Here is a 16,656-nt window from a genome sequence, read left to right on the forward strand (position 1 = left end):
GCTAAAAAGAATCCTAGGGAGTTCTTTCGATATGTAGCCAGCAAAAGAAAGAATGATTATGGAAGGATGACATTGATTGGAGGAAATGGTATAAAGACAGCTGTTGCAGAATGTGTGGTGGAGATACTTAATGAGCAGTTCATAAAGATCTTTCAATCTTGTGAATGTGACTTCATGGAGAGATTAAGAGCAGTTGATGATGGGGAGGAGAGACTGACTGTAAGTGAGCAAGAGGTGTTTGGGGAGTTGAGTAAACTAGATGTAAATAAGGCTGTGGGACTTGATAATATATCACCACGTATTCTGAAGGAATGTGCCAGAGAGTTGACACCTGCCTTGACATATTTTTTTAATACGAGTCTTGCACTTGGTCAAGTCCCTAAAGAGTGGAAGGAGGGCAAGATTGTGCCACTTCATAAAGGAGGTGATCGAACTCAAGCATCAAACTATAGGCCTATCTGTGTGTCGGGTGTTGTGGTTAAGTTGTTGGAGAAGCTTGTGAGAGCTAGAATCCAGAGTTGGGTTGACAACAATGGTATAATCTTTGATGGACAGCATGGATTTGCTAAAGGGAGGTCGTGTTTTAGTAATCTACTTACTTATTACAATAAAGTGACTGCTTCCTTGGACAGAGGAGAAGGATACACAGTAATATACTTGGATTTCGCAAAAGCTTTTGATAGAGTGCCTCATGATAAGTTGACAGTCAAACTAGAGCAGATGGGGTTGGATATTAGATTAGTGCATTGGATTGGAGACTGGCTATCTGATAGGTATCAACAAGTTGTGTATGGGGGTGCAATATCCAGGAAAAGGAAAGTCACTAGTGGAGTGCCTCAGGGATCTGTTTTAGGGCCATTACTATTTAACTTGTATATTAATGATATTGGCAAAGATTTGGATGGAGATATTCAGTTGTTTGCAGATGATGCAAAGTTGGGAAGAACCATAAAGAGTAGTGAAGATGTTGTGGCCTTGCAAGAAGACTTGAATAAATTGAGTGATTGGGCAAGCAAATGGGGGTGTGAGTTCAATGTTGCAAAATGTAAGGTTTTAAAATTTGGAAAACAAAGATGGGATGCAGAATTTATGCTTGGTAAGAATATATTGTTGGAAGTAGAGGAAATAAGAGATCTGGGAGTGATAGTGGATAAGGATCTAAAATTTAGGGGTCACATCGCCAAAATTGTGAAGACAACACAAAGACTTCTGGGAATGATGAGGAGGACACTGACGTGTAGAAGTAGGGAGATTCTTGTTCCATTGTATAAGGCTTTGATTAGGCCACACATGGACTATTGTGCCCAGATTTGGTCACCTGGTTTTCAGAAGGATGAGGAGATGTTGGAAAGGGTCCAAAGGCGACTGACTAAGGTAGTTTCTGACCTCTGGAATGTCGAGTATGAGGAAAGATTGAAAAGATGTAATTTGCAGAGACTAGTGGAGAGAAGGAAGAGGGGAGATATGATAGAGACCTACAAGTTGGTAAGGGGTTGCTATAGGATCAATGGTGGAGAAGTTCTACAGCGAATAGTGGGAGATCAGGGGAGAACCAGAGGTCATCCCTGGAAACTGTATAAAGAGGGTGTGAGTAGGGGAGTGAGAGGCAGGTTTTTTTCGTGCAGAGTTGTGAATGATTGGAATGCCTTGCCTGAGAGTGTGGTGTCTGCAAGGAGTTTGAATGTGTTTAAGACCCGGTATGATGAGATGTGTGTGAGATAAAAGGACCTCCTAGATGAGTCTTTGACTCCATGAGGTCTTGTTTAATAATAATAATAATAATAATAACTCATCTCTATCATACTTTGGAAGCAGACACAATATTTACTCTTTTATTTTTCTTTTTCACTTCTTCCAATAACTTTCATATCTTCTCTCATACCATACTTTTCACCTTTCAAGTCATTTGTTCCTGCCAGAACAGGCTTTGTATCCCTAATTTCTAATTTTTGCATGTGAGGAACCATGGTATATTCATAATCTCGTTAAGCATACCACTTATGATAATCGGCACTTCTCCTTAAACTTCTTCCATTGTCACTTTGTGATGTATTATTTTTTTCTTACCTCGCCTCTCCTCTTTCTTCTCTGCTATAACACCACCTGGCATATCTGCAACTGTTCAAACCCACACTTTTTTTTCCTGTGAAGGATTCCATGTAAGCACACTCTTTCATAATGTCCTTCATTTTCTTGACCTTTTGTCACTGCAAATAATCTTATTCAACAGTCTCAAAACCATACCGTTTTTCTCTTCTGTTGAATCTATAATATTTATCTCAAATCTTCAAGCACGTGATTTAAGCTACCTAGACAATCATTTTGGTTCTAGGAAAATTCAGCGTAAACATTTTTGCCATAAGACATTTTTCATTAATTTTTGTAAATAATCAATGGATGATAAAGGGTTTTATAAAATCATTAAAAAGGCAGATCTTTATTAAGGTGAATGTCAGTGATACATAACATAATGAAATCATTTAAAAAGTGTACAAATTAAAAGAGATGCTGTGTAAATAATTAACTTTTTGCTGCAGATCGTCAGTTCAACAGTAACATTGCTCATTGGAAGAAATGCTAATGCTGTGAAGCATTTAATTTCCATGTTGAATTCAGCATTTGTTTGATAGCATAACTTCAAACCAATGGCAACAATTTTGCAATAATGATTTTGTGCAACAGTTGTTGATGTAAATATGTTAGAAAAAGTTGTGATAGTTGCTTTCTCGAAGTCAACCATTAATGTTTTGGGATCTAATGATGAACGTAAGCCGTTTAAGGCACTGTATAATCTGCTGTAAGTTTATTCTGATTTGTCAGGGAAAAAATCAAAAAGCCGCCATGGCATCCTCAGGGGGTCTCATGCCAGTCCCAAGCCTGGATAAAGGAGGAGGGTTGGTCAGATGAGTCTCGATGCTTTGACCATAAAGAAAAAACACAGTTGTTATCTGATGCCTATATGATCAACAGCTACAACATGCCGGCTCGGATGTCACCCAGATCAACAAGGTCTGCGATACCAATCGAGTGATCGGGGTTGGATCGAAAAGTGGGATACCGAAAAGAAACAGAAACTGAAACTAACAGAACTATTATCAGTAGGAACATGGAATGTACGGACACTTTGGATGGCAAGAAAATTAGAATTACTTTGCGAGGAAATGAAGAGATATCGGCGTGATATACTAGGATTGGTGGAGATGCGATAGACATCATCAGGACAGATAAGTTGTTGCGAAGTCATATGGTCAGGGCATGACACCAAGCACGAAGCAGGAGTTGGCTTCCTTCTTAACAAAAGAGCTAGAGAGGCACTGTTAGGCTAAAAACCTGTCATTGAATGACTCATAGCAGCAAGATTTCAAGCAAAACCACTTAATATATCAATAGTTCAGATACATGCATCCATATCTCACAGCACAGACAAGGATCTTGACTTATTTTACAAAGATCTGACAGATAATAGAAACAATACCAAAGCAAGGTGTAGTAATTATTGAAGGAGATTGGACCAAAGTCGGAATAGATAATGATGGTTGGGAAAGAGTCATGGAAAAATATGGTTTCGGAGAAAGAAACGAACGAGGTGAAAAAATGTTAGAATTTGCTATGGACTACGAGATGATGATCTGTAACACAAGATTCCAGCAAAAGGAATGTAGAAAATGGATGTGGTGATCAAATATTGGGAAAACCAAGAACATGATCGATATGATGACGATCAAAAGAAGATGGATAACATCAGTACAGCAGTGTCGAACTTTTCAAGGAGCAGATATAGACTTGGATCATAGTTTAGTGATTGCAAACATCAAGTTGAAATTAAAAAGAAAATATAAATCCCATCATCAGAAATGAAGAAATACAGCAAGAATAAGTGAAGCAAAAATAGGAAGAAGGTACAGAACAGTGTTAGAGGAGAAACTTAAAAGTGTAGACAAAGAAAAAAATTTGAATCTAAGAGTGAAAGAGTAATGAAGGCGATAGAAGTGCAGTTGAAGAAACAGTACCAGAAGAAGAGAAGATCAAGAAGAAATGGATTAGACAAGAAACACTGAAGTTAGTACAGGAGAAAAGAATGTTGAAGATAAGAAGGGATATATCAGAACAAATAGAGGAGCAATATAGAAGAAAGTGTAATGAGGTGAAAAAAGCAGTTAGAATGGATAAGATGAAATGGTTAGAAGCCCAGTGCACCAATATAGAACAGCACTATGGAGAGCATAAAACTAGGGAGGTGTACAAAATGATTAGAACCATTAATGGAAGGTGGCAACCAAAATACACCACAGTTAAAGACGAAAAAGGCAAATATTGATGAATAAAGATAAAATTGTACAGCGATGGACAAGAAACTGTAGTGAGTTATATGAAGAAAAACTAGATTTAGATGGCATTGGGAAACTGACTGAAGAATCGAAGTAGTCCATATCATACTCACCACCACCAGGTAATGAGTATGATATGGACATTTTAAGAGGAGAGGTAGTAAAAGCAATAGAACTGCTAAAACACAACAGGGGTCCTGGTAACGATAACATCGCTGGAGAAATGATTAAATATGATGGTGAAAGTATGGTTACAGAAATGCACCAAATATGTAATATGGCATGGAAAGAAGGGAAAATGCTAGAGGAGTGGGTGAAATCGATATTAGTGACATTATACAAGAAAGGAAATAAGCTAGAATGTAAAAATTATAGAACAATTGCCTTGACAAGTCACCTTGGTAAAGTGATGATGATGATATTGACAGAAAGATTGAGAACACAATTGGAAGCATACTTTGCAGACGAGCAGGCAGGATTTAGGAAAGATAGAACTACAATTCAACAGATTTTGACAATACGGTTAATAGCAGAGAAAGCTAGGAGAAAAAAACAAAAAATATATACTTGCTTTGTTAATTTTCAGAAGGCATTTGATAGTATCGACCAGAAATTGACATTAGCAGTGCTAGAATCCTGTGGAATTGGCAGAAAACTAACAGCTATATTAAAAGATGTTTATAAGAATGCAGTTGCAACAGTTAGAATAGGTGATGATTTGGGGAAATGGTTTAAAACAAGCAGAGGTACTAGACAAGGGGGACCCAATATCACCAAGCATTTTCATCGGACATTTAGAAAGAGCAGTGGATAAAATGAAGGAAGATGCAAAAGGAATATCAATGTATGGGATGAGAATCAATGATCTGAGATTTGCAGATGACATTGTTATTATTGAAGAAGGCGAAAGAGAACTACAAAAAACATTGAAACTGTTAAATGAGGAAGGGAAAAGTTTGGACTTATTATGAACTTGGAAAAAACAAAGATAATGGTATTTCGTGAGAAGAACATGAAACAAAAGACACAAGTGGATGGAATTGATATAGAAAATGTAGAACAATTCACATATTTGGTAGGTAAAATGACATGATTTGGATTGTAAAAAAGAAATAAAGACCAGGCTTGCAATGGGAAGAACAAATCTGAAGGCTGTGGATAACATCTGTAAAAGTAAAGTGATCAGCCTGCAAACAAAACTAGGAGTACTGGAAACATGCATCTTTAGCGGTGTACTATATGGATCTGAAACATTGGTAATAAATAAGGAATTAAGAAAAAGAATTTTGGCATTTGAAAGAACTTGTTACAGGAAGATTCTAAGAATAGGATGGGTACAGAAAATCACAATTGAAGAGCTCTATCGGAAGATACAACCAAAGAAGAATCTAATGTAGAAGATTATAAAATGGAAGCTGCCATTATTTGGACACATCTGCAGAATGAGTGAGGACCAGAAGATAAAGATATTTATGTTTAGTATTATGGGTGGTGTAAACAGAAGAGGTAGACCATACAGAGAATGGATAGACGACATAAAGGACTGGTGTGGAATGGGTGTACAGAAACTGCGACATTGTGCACTGAACAAAGAAAGGCGGAAGAAGATAGTGAAGGTGGTATTGGACACCGATGGGCAGCGAGTTCATGGTTCGTGATGATGATGAAAGCAAAAAGATGTGGAATGCTAATACTTCTTATTACTATATGTAGTCTGAATAACTCATAATATATATTTGGACTGCATTTAAAAGTACCATCGCCCGCCCAATCCTTATTTTCAAGGTCATCTAACCCAGCTTGTGTACCAAACACTAAACTTCTCTCTTCATCATCTTCACCTCTATCGTATAATAAAAACTGTGCACCATTTTCTAGAAATTTATACTCATCTGGAATTATATATCCACTTCATTCAGTTGTGATAGAGGGTGCTTGGTCTTTCTTTTCCCTCCATCTAATGTTACGGCACAAATTTGCTAAAGACGTCACCAGAGATGAAGTGTTGATATCTAAATTTGATGAAATATCGGCAATTAAAAAAACTGAGCAGAGATTTGTGAACTAGTAGCTGATGATTTTAAGTTTGTCATTGCTTGATAAACTTTAGATTTCCAGGGTTGAGAAGGGTGACAATGCTCACCGAATGTTTTACATAACGTAGTTAGTGCATAGAAATATTTATCAAAGGAAGCACACAAGAAGACTGTCAGCTAGAAAGCTTAATTTTGAAGAAATTACCTTCCTCTAATTAATTGTTTGATAAGGTCACCAGATTGTTAGTTTAAATTTTTTACAGTAAAAACGTCTTATGCCGAAAATGTTTACGGCAAATTTTCCAGCCACGAATCATTTCATCCACATCTGCCTCCTCTGCTTTTCTATATTCAGAAAAATATTCTCAACCAAAATTTTGGTGATTCAATATTCACCCAGAATATTGAATCACCAAAAAAAATTTCTTTGGTATTTTACCTTACATAACATTGCTGGTCTCACTCATTACTTCCACATCTTTATTGTTGTTCTTTCATCCACATAGTCATTATACCTGTCAGTCACTGTTTCACATTGACATACCTATCATTCTCTCCTCTATTTCTTACACCTCTGTCAACCAATATTTTCTGAAGTCATTCTATTCCATGCTTGATCTCCCTCTCCATGTTATGGAGGGGAAGATCACACTCTGTTGAGACAAATTCACAAGTTCAGCAACAGGAATATAAAGAAACACCCCTAATATAAGATAATTTTTTTTTAGGTGAAAAAGTTGTGAATAAACAAGTTTTGGTAAATAAATCTATGCCTGCTCGAGCAGACACCAGCTCTGTTGAGACAAATCCACAAGTTCAGCAACAGGAATATAAAGAAACACCCCTATCGTAAGATAGTTTTTTTTTTCCACTGCAAAAATGAAATATATACATATATATATATATAATGATACATAAATAAAAAAGAATGTTAAACCGTTTTCCCCATTTTCATTTATTGCTAACATTATTATTAGTTATACTGAAAATACATTTTTTCAACTTTTTTTCTGCTTCATTTCATATACATCATCATCATCATCATCATCATCAAATTCCTGCCATGTACCCTCAAGGGGTGTACAGGATATGACAGTACTACATGAAAAAATTACATCATTACTAACTTCCTATCTACAATTTTCCTCCAAATCAGTCTGTTACTTGTCAAGACTCCAACATTATCAGATTTTATATTTCTATCGTCTAAGGCACTTTGTACCGTATCAATCCACCTATATCTTGGTCTTCCTCTGGGTCGTTTTCCTGCCAACCTGGCAGAGAACACTTGTTTTGCTAATCTTTCCTCTCCCATTCTATTTAAGTGACCATACCATCTGAGATTAGCTCTGCTAACGCATTCCTGGATGCTGACAATGTCAAGTTCTTTCCTAATATCCTCATTTTTAATATGATATTGCCATTGATGCCATCTGTTCACGCCTCTAATCTTTCTCAGGACTCTCATATCTGCGGTCTCTAGTCTTTGGTCAAGTGTTTTACTTCTGACCCAGCTCTCAGATCCATAAGTTAAAATTGGTTTGAACACAGTCTTGTATACAGCTAATTTAGTGTTCCGACTAATTTCTTTCTTATTCCATATGAATTTATTCAGTTGACTTCCCACGATACCAGCTTTGCTGATTCTGTTGTCTATTTCTATATTTAGTTTACCATCTTCAGTAAAAATTGTGCCTAAGTAGCTGAAATGTTTTACTTGTTCCACAGGTTCTCCATTCACAACACAGTTGACATTTTCAGTGATTCTGCCTATTTTCATTGTCTTTGTCTTTTTATTGCTGACCTTCATACCATATCTATTACAACAGCTATTCAATTTAGTCAGAGAATCTTGCAGACTTGTAGCGGATTTATTAAGAAGTATAACATCATCCGCATAAAGCAAAGAGCTGACATTAACATCTCCAATTTTGATATCAGGTTTAATACCACATTCCTTCATAATGTGATCCATATAGATAATGAATAACAGAGGGGATAATGTACATCCTTGTCTCACACCAGATTTAACATTAAACCATCTTCCTGTACTTCCTTCAATTCTAACTGCTGACTCACAACTCAAATAAAGACTAAGTATTGCTTGATATAATGCCCCATTGACACCATATAACTGCAGCGTATTGAATAGCTTCTCTCTTGGCACCTTGTCATATGCCTTTTCCAAATCGACAAAACTTAAATACAGATCTTTGTTATATTCCCATGCTTTCTCGACTATTTGTCGTAAAGTGAAGATCTGATCCTGACAGCCTCTATTTGGCCTGAATCCAGCTTGTTCTTCACCAAGCTTTTCTTCCACAATTCTTCTCAACCGTTTCTCAAGTATACTTGCATAGATCTTGCCAGGAACACTCAGTAGGGAAATACCTCTGTAATTCTCACATTCAGTTTTATTTCCCTTTTTATATATGGGTACTATGAGAGCTCTACTCCAATCATCGGGAATTCGTCCCTCTGTCCAGGCTTTCTGAACTATGCAGTGCAGCCACTGTAAGACTCTTATACCACCATACTTCAGCATTTCTGGTCGAATATCATCTACTCCTGCTGCCTTTCCACATTTCAAGCCTTTGATGGCTTTTTCTACTTCAAGTATGGATATATATTCCTGACTGCCTGCCTGGTCAGTGTTTTTTATCACTGTGCTGTCATCACTGCTTGTTTCATTTAGCAATTTTTCAAAGTAATTACTCCATACTTCAAGGATATCTTTTTCTCCTGTTTTCATTTCACCTTTATCATCTCTAATTCCTTTTACAGCACTCTTTCCTCGATTCCTAAGCTTCTTCAACAACCTCCAGAATATTTTGCCACCTTCTTGATATTTATTTTCTATATTCTTGCCAAAGTCCTCCCATGACTTTTGTTTAGCTAGTTTTACACGCTGTTTAGCTTTCTTACATTTGTCTCTGTATTCTGTAAGAGTAAAAGCTGACTTATTTGCCAGGAACTTTTGATATGCTTTCTTCTTTTCCTTCACTGCCTCTTTAACTTCCTGTGTCCACCAGGGAGTTCTGATTTTTTTATCTTTGCACACAACCTCACCACATGCCTCTCTGGCTGAATCAATCAATGTTTCCTTCAGAGTTTGCCACTGAATCTCCAAGGTTTGATTCCTGTTCTCAAACTCTTTCATTTTCTTTTCAATAATATTTCTGTATTTTAGTCTACAGTTTACATCTGAGAGCTGCTCAACTTTTATTCGCTTTAAAACTTTCTTACATGTTATTCTTTTCAATATGAAATTCAATTTTATCCTGCTCAAGACTAAATAGTGATCACTTCCAATTTCAAATCCTCTGTACACTCTTGTGTCCTGCACCAGGGAGAAAACATCACTATCTACAATAACATAGTCAATGAGACTTTTCTTATTCCTAGCCTCTTCTCTCCATGTGAATTTGTGCACATTTTTATGTTGGAACATGGTATTAGTAATAACCAGTCCATGTCCTGAGCAGAAATCCAACAGATATTTGCCATTATTATTAGCTTTGCTCTTTTCTCCAAATTTTCCTAAAATATTTTTGTATGTCTCACAATCATTTCCTACTCTACTATTTAGATCCCCAACAAGGACCAACTTTTCCTTTTTCATTGTGTCAGTTGCTTTTTCTAAAGCCTCAAAAAATTCCTCCACTTCTACCTTAGTAGAACCTTCTGTGGGACCATAGGCACAAATAAGTCTCATTGTCCAGTTCCCCATTCTCATATTTGCCCACATTACTCTACTTGAGACTGACTGCCATTCAAGAAGATTAGCCTCGTATTTTGTGTTGAATACTATGGCTACTCCTTCTTTTCCTTGATTGTTATTGCCTGAATATAACATTTTGTATTTATTGCTCAGAAAGATCTCACCAGTTTTGGTCTTTTTTGTTTCAGTCACCCCTATTATGTCGATCTGGTACTTATCTAATTCCTCAGCTAGCTCCATTTCTTTGCCATTCAGGCTTCTTATGTTGATAGTACCGATCTTTAACTCTGGTGATGTTGAGTTGGGGTTTGTTTTCAGATTTGTTCCAGTAGCTGACTTTTCGCTGTTCGCCCTGGTTCCCTGGCGAAAACAACGGGGGCCTTGTTTAACCGGGCGACGCCCCAGCCGGCATGAAATTTTGTCATGTTGTACCATCATTTTTTATTTTGGTTTAACCAATAAGAATACAATTTGGTCGGCTAAATCCCAAATTGCCAGCCCATCCTCGTTCGTTCAGTATCAAAGTAGATACCCAACAGGGTGCACCACGAGAAGGTGAGGTTTTCCCCATTTTCATTTATTGCTAACATTATTATTAGTTATACTGAAAATACATTTTTTCAACTTTTTTTCTGCTTCATTTCATATACATACTCCTTATTTAAATTGAATCTCCACTCTTGTTTTTCTCTTTAAGTTGCTCTTAACTATTTTCTTTAGCATACTGTTCAGTCGTCTAACCTCTGATGAGTCTTCTTAGTACTAGCTGAAGAAATTTATTAGTATTTGATTACATCTTGACAGGTCTAAATGGACATTTCTATGCCCACAGCTTTCTGTGTCTGGGAAATGCTTAGTGATTGTTGGACTGGTTTGCCTATTTGTAGAGTTTATGGGTGAAACAGTCCTGTCCTATTTAAGCCTGGTTAACTTAGTCTTAAAAATTCTTAAACAAGTTCTTTGCATTGTGGGCAGGATTCGAATCAAGTGTCCTTCCCATGCAAGTCACCTAATCACTTAGCCTCAGAACAATTGACAACACTCAAGTTGCTTATCTTTCCCTTTCAAGTGCCATCGCCTATCGCCTATCTAGGAGGTTGACAACCATGATGTGACTCATAGTTAGCTACTGGCATTAAGACATTTGGTTAGGCCCCTGTCTCTTCCACATATTGTCACAGGTATTCATGGCTGTAAATACATGTATGTTTTGCTTACCTTTACTCTCTTTTGTCTGTTGCTGGTTTAAAAAATTATAATTGCATATATTCACATTTAAATATCTTTGTAATTAAAGATGTAAATTGATGAATAAAAATGTATGTAATGGCAAAGTCCGTTAATTGTTGACCCCTCTCTTGCTTTAGCTGCTCTCTCAGATGCTCCCTGTTTTGGCTTTGTCTTTTCCAGATTTCTGTAAGTGATGTTCTAATGAACTGGTTCTCATTATTCCTCTACTTTCTCATCATCATCATCACGAACCATGGGATCACTGCCCGTTGGTGTCTGATGCCTCCTTCACTATCTTCCACCTTTCTTTATCCAGTGCACAGTGCTGCAGTTTCTGTACACCCATTCCACACCAGTCCTTTATGTCTTCTATCCATTCTCTGTATGATCTACCTCTTCTGTTCATAACATCCATAATACCGAACAGATGTCTTTATCTTCTGGTCTTGACTCATTCTGCAGATGTGTCCAAATAATTGCAGCTTCCATTTTATAATCTTCTGCATTAGATTCTCCTTTGGTTGTATCTTCTGATAGAGCTCTTCATTCGTGACTTTTTGTACCCATCCTATTCTTAGAATCTTCCTGTTACAAGTTCTTTCAAATGCCAAAATTCTTTTTCTTGATTCCTTATTTATTACCAATGTTTCAGATCCATATAGTACACCGCTAAAGATGCATGTTTCCAGTACTCCTAGTTTTGTTTGCAGGCTGATCACTTTACTTTTACAGATGTTATCCATAGCCTTCAGATTTGTTCTTCCCATTGCAAGCCTGGTCTTTATTTCTTTTTTACAATCCAAATCATGTCATTTTACCTATCAAATATGTGAATCGTTCTACATTTTCTATATCAATTCCATCCACTTGTGTCTTTTGTTTCATGTTCTTCTCACGAAATACCATTGTCTTTGTTTTTTCCAAGTTCATAACAAGTCCAAATCTTTTCCCTTCCTCATTTAACAGTTTCAGTGTTTTTTGTAGTTCCCTTTCGCCTTCTTCTTCTGCTTTCTACTGTGCCTTAAAACATGAGTAGTGGTTACCAAACATCCTTTATAGTCAAATTATAAATCTTCTGAACCAGCTTTTCATCTTCTATTTCATTTCTCTTTATTCCCTGTAATAGGTTTCTCCATCACATGTTCTCTAACAATTTCATTCTCCATATTAATATTGTATGTGTAGAAAAGCTACACATACAATGTTAATATGCTGTAGTTCTGCAACTTTCATATCTAGGACATATATTAAAAAAAAAAAAGCATGACTTAATTTTAAAGCTCATTTCATTTAAAAATTAAACATAAGAAATCCTTTGGTTACTTGAGAGAGTCATGGCTTTTCCGTTTATTTCTTTTTGAGTAATTATTGCTTATATATATCTCTTATACCTTCATATGAAGGTATGTCAACACAATTTATTATACAAATCTCTGAAATATAGGATTCAGAATAAAAATCTAATATAAGAATCCTAATATTATAAACATGACATAAAATAAACACAAAACATTATTTAAATCAAGGGGATATTAAATCCCACATTGTTTTAAAACCGAATAAGAAACTCAAAGATCGGAATCAAAGAGTTTCATGCCGAATATAGTAACTATAAACGTATCGGCGACTACTAGCGTAAGCTAAAGGAAGTAGTTCAAGTACGTGGCACAAACTATGGCAACTCGTTGCAAAGGTGGAGAAAGTTCTGATCGCTATTCTTTGTATTTTCCATAATGTAAAACCCATCTCCTAGAAGATGTGTGATGTTATACATTATGGTGGGAGGTCACTACTCAGACCAGTTTCGATCTTTATTGAGATCTCATCAGTGAGTAGCTAGACCAAAGTATAATACTAAGGGTATAGCGAAAAGAACTTATATACTCTGCTATACGCGTTGATAAAAAGGTGCACCCATAAATTATTTAAAGTAAAGAGCCAATAGGCTTCATTTCGGCGATGTAAAAGCATTATTTAAATTAAGGGGATATTAAATCCCACATTGTTTTAAAACCGAATAAGAAACTCAAAGATCGGAATCAAAGAGTTTCATGCCGAATATAGTAACTATATTCATATAGCAGAGTATATAAGTTCTTTTGAGTATACCCTTAGTATTATACTTTGGTCTAGCTACTCACTGATGAGATCTCAATAAAGATCGAAATCAGTCTGGGTAGTGACCTCCCACCATAATGTAATAACAGCATACATTTCCTACGAAATGTGTTTTTACATTATGGAAAATACCTAAGAATAGTGATCAGAACTTGGTGGTAAAGTTTTGCTGCGAGTTGCCCGGTATTGTACTACGTACTAGGATCACTTGCATTAGCTCACCCTAGTAATCGCCGATACTTTTATAGTTTACGATATTCGGCATGAAACTCTCTGATTCCAATCTTTGAGTTTCTTATTCGGTTTTAAAACAATGTGGGATTTAATATCCCTTTAATTTAAATAATGTTTATATTGCCGAAATGAAACCTATTGGCTCTTTACTTTAAATAAACACAAAACAGTTTTCTGTTAATTAGATACAGAAGATGCATGATTTGTTCTTATGATTTTATTTAAAGAAAGGAATGATATCTTCAGTCTAATCACCAAGCATAGGTAAGAATAAGTGTTGCAAACATTATTATTTTTTTTTATGTGAAATTCACCTATGGATGGATTTTTAAATTAAATTTAAATTTTTAAATACAAAATTTACAAATTTTAAATTTGTAAATTTTATATGAACGGTCAAAAGTGTTCTAATGTTAGTACTGTGTATCTAGACACATTGTTTACAAAATGTGGTCACTTACAAGAGTAAAAAAAGTCATCCCATACTGGAAATGATAAAATGAGCTTACCTTATAGTGAGAAGATGGTGAAATGAAAAACTCTTATAATTTCTTGCTGTTTCATACTGAAATTATAATTAGACTTTTTTGCACTGTGAAGAAAGAACTTTTTTCAAGCACAATGCTGGAAGGTGACACATGATGGTGGATTTAGTAAAACTTTCTCAGTTGCATTTCTTGGCATGTGCAGAAGCAAAAAGAACGTTGCTAAGTGTTCGACTGTTTGGGAAGTAGGAAAGGAACACAGCAGGAGAAAAACTCTAAAACTGTGCAGTTCGTGTCTTCAATAGATGAAGAGCCAGGAGCATTAGGAACAAAGTGATTGCATTTGTTGCCTTGGCAGATAGGGTGTGGTCTAAGATTGTTGGCAAAAGCAAAACCTGGTTTTCAAAGGGGGAAAAAAAATCAGATGTAGTAACTGGTATTGAATGTAAAGGACATGATATTTTTTAGAAAGACAGAAGAGAAAGAAGCAGGTGGAGTGCTTTTAATGATATCAGAACATTTGAGTCAATTTAGGCTAGAATGCTATTCCCCCTCCTACTGAAGTATCTGTAAATACAGATACTTCAGTTTGATTATCAGATTTACCCCCATCCCCCCTTTTTTAAATAAATATTGTGAGTCAGACAAAATTAGACATAGCCAATTGTGTATATAATGATTAATAACACTGCCATAGTTTTGCTTTTCAGATTTAAATGAGCTTATGATTCTCCTTAAAGCCATGCACTGAAAATACAAGATATAATAAAATATCATTTAGTTTAGTTAATTGCAGATGACAAAGTCATATAATGAAGTATATATGCATATTAACAACTTGCTCAATAAATATAATAAGAGATTTTTTTTTTCTGTTGCTAATTGTAATCTCTGGGCCTTATTAGATTAAGACAATTTTATCTTTATTTCTTTTTTGCAAGAATTAAAAACAACAACAACAACAACAAAAAAAAGATAATTTTATATTCATTTTGCTATACTGCACTTATGACCAAAGAACAGTTATATTATAACAAACACTATTATAGTAAATTCACTTGTTATACTACTACAGCGAAGGCCTGTCCACCTGTCCAAAATCCCATGACATTGGTGTGAGAAAAATCACTATAGGGACAGTGGACTGGGTAATGTACTCTTATATAAACATTATACTAATTTAATCACTCTTCAGAAAAACCACCAAAGAAGACAACAGCAATTTTCTTAGATCATACACCTGTCTTCGATCGTGTATGGAGACAAAAGTTAATAAAAATTGCATACAATACTGGAATAAGGAGGGGAACACATTAATTTGGATTTCAGATTTCATGAAAGGAAGAAAAATTAAAGTAAAATTTAATGGAATTTCTTCCAGCATACATCGAACTTGGGCTGGAGTCCCACAAGGTTCTGTTCTAAGCCCACTCCTATTTCTCATCTATACGAACAATATTCATCCTCACGTAAATGATACAAAAATAGCTTGCTATGCGGATGATATAGCAATCTGGCACACAAGCAGTAATCCTCAACAATCTGAAAAAGTCCTAAATAAATCAATAAAAGGCTTAGAAAGATGGGCAAAGGAACTCCGATTAAAGATAAACCCAGAAAAAACAAAACTTAGTATCTTCTCCCCTTAACCCCAAAATCAAATATATGTTACCAAAATAGGAAAAACAAAGTCTCCCAAATACTTAGGCATAACCCTAGATACTGAACTAAGATTTACAGCCCATATCACAAATATATCTAATAAAGCTCTTAAAAAGCTTAATATTATCAAAAGGTTTTGTGGAACAAAGTGGGGTGCAAAACTGAAGACACTCATACGACCCACTATGGAATATGCCTCAACAGTCTGGGCTTCAGCTTCCACTAGCTCAAAAGAAAAGCTTGACAGAGTACAATCAAGATCAGCAAAAATTATTATAGGTGCAGTCTCATTCACAAATAATTTAAATGCTCAACAAGAGTGTGGGCTTCACTTACTAGAAGACAGAAGAAAACTCTCCACAGTTAAGTTCACTAACAGAATCAGGAGCCAACAACAGGATCACATCTCACTCAGGGCTTTTGATGCCTAGACCAGAAAATCTAGACTAAAGAGATCATCTACTTTACAATATGATTATGAAATTAGAAAACAGATAGACTTTGAGCACCTGTCCATTGAAATAAGCAAAGAGCCATTCTTTTTCACTGAACTATCAAAAAACACAATGATTAACTTAAATCTCCTAGAACCATGTTTAAAAAAAAGGATTCACAGCATGTAAAAGAAAGAAAAGGACTTGACACTATACACCACTTAAATAATCTAAACCATGTCATTGCCTACACTGATGGATCATCTGATGAAGCAGTCAACCAAGGAGGAGCAAGGGTTTTTATAACTCTACCTGGAGGTGAGGAAATGCAAATCAAAACCACAACTGGCAAAATAGCTTCAAACTTCACTTATGAATTAACAGCCATATAAGCAGCTCTCAAGTTCT

The 16,656-nt window shown here is 35.7% G+C and overlaps 1 protein-coding gene across 1 annotated transcript in view; it reads left to right on the top strand.

Annotated features, from left to right (window-relative positions):
* Polr3B (RNA polymerase III subunit RpIII128) overlaps positions 1-16,656 on the top strand; it is a 494,506-nt gene that overhangs the window by 333,593 nt on the left and 144,257 nt on the right. Inside the window, exon 20 of the mRNA XM_090412337.1 lies at positions 7,093-7,213. Coding sequence (XP_090268463.1) covers positions 7,093-7,213 — 121 coding nt within the window. The remainder of the gene's footprint in view (positions 1-7,092; positions 7,214-16,656) is intronic.

Source organism: Typopeltis vanoorti, chromosome 22 (assembly GCF_054136105.1).
Source record: "Typopeltis vanoorti isolate ZY-2024b chromosome 22, IOZ_Tvanoo_1.0, whole genome shotgun sequence".
Lineage (NCBI taxonomy): Eukaryota > Metazoa > Arthropoda > Arachnida > Uropygi > Thelyphonidae > Typopeltis > Typopeltis vanoorti.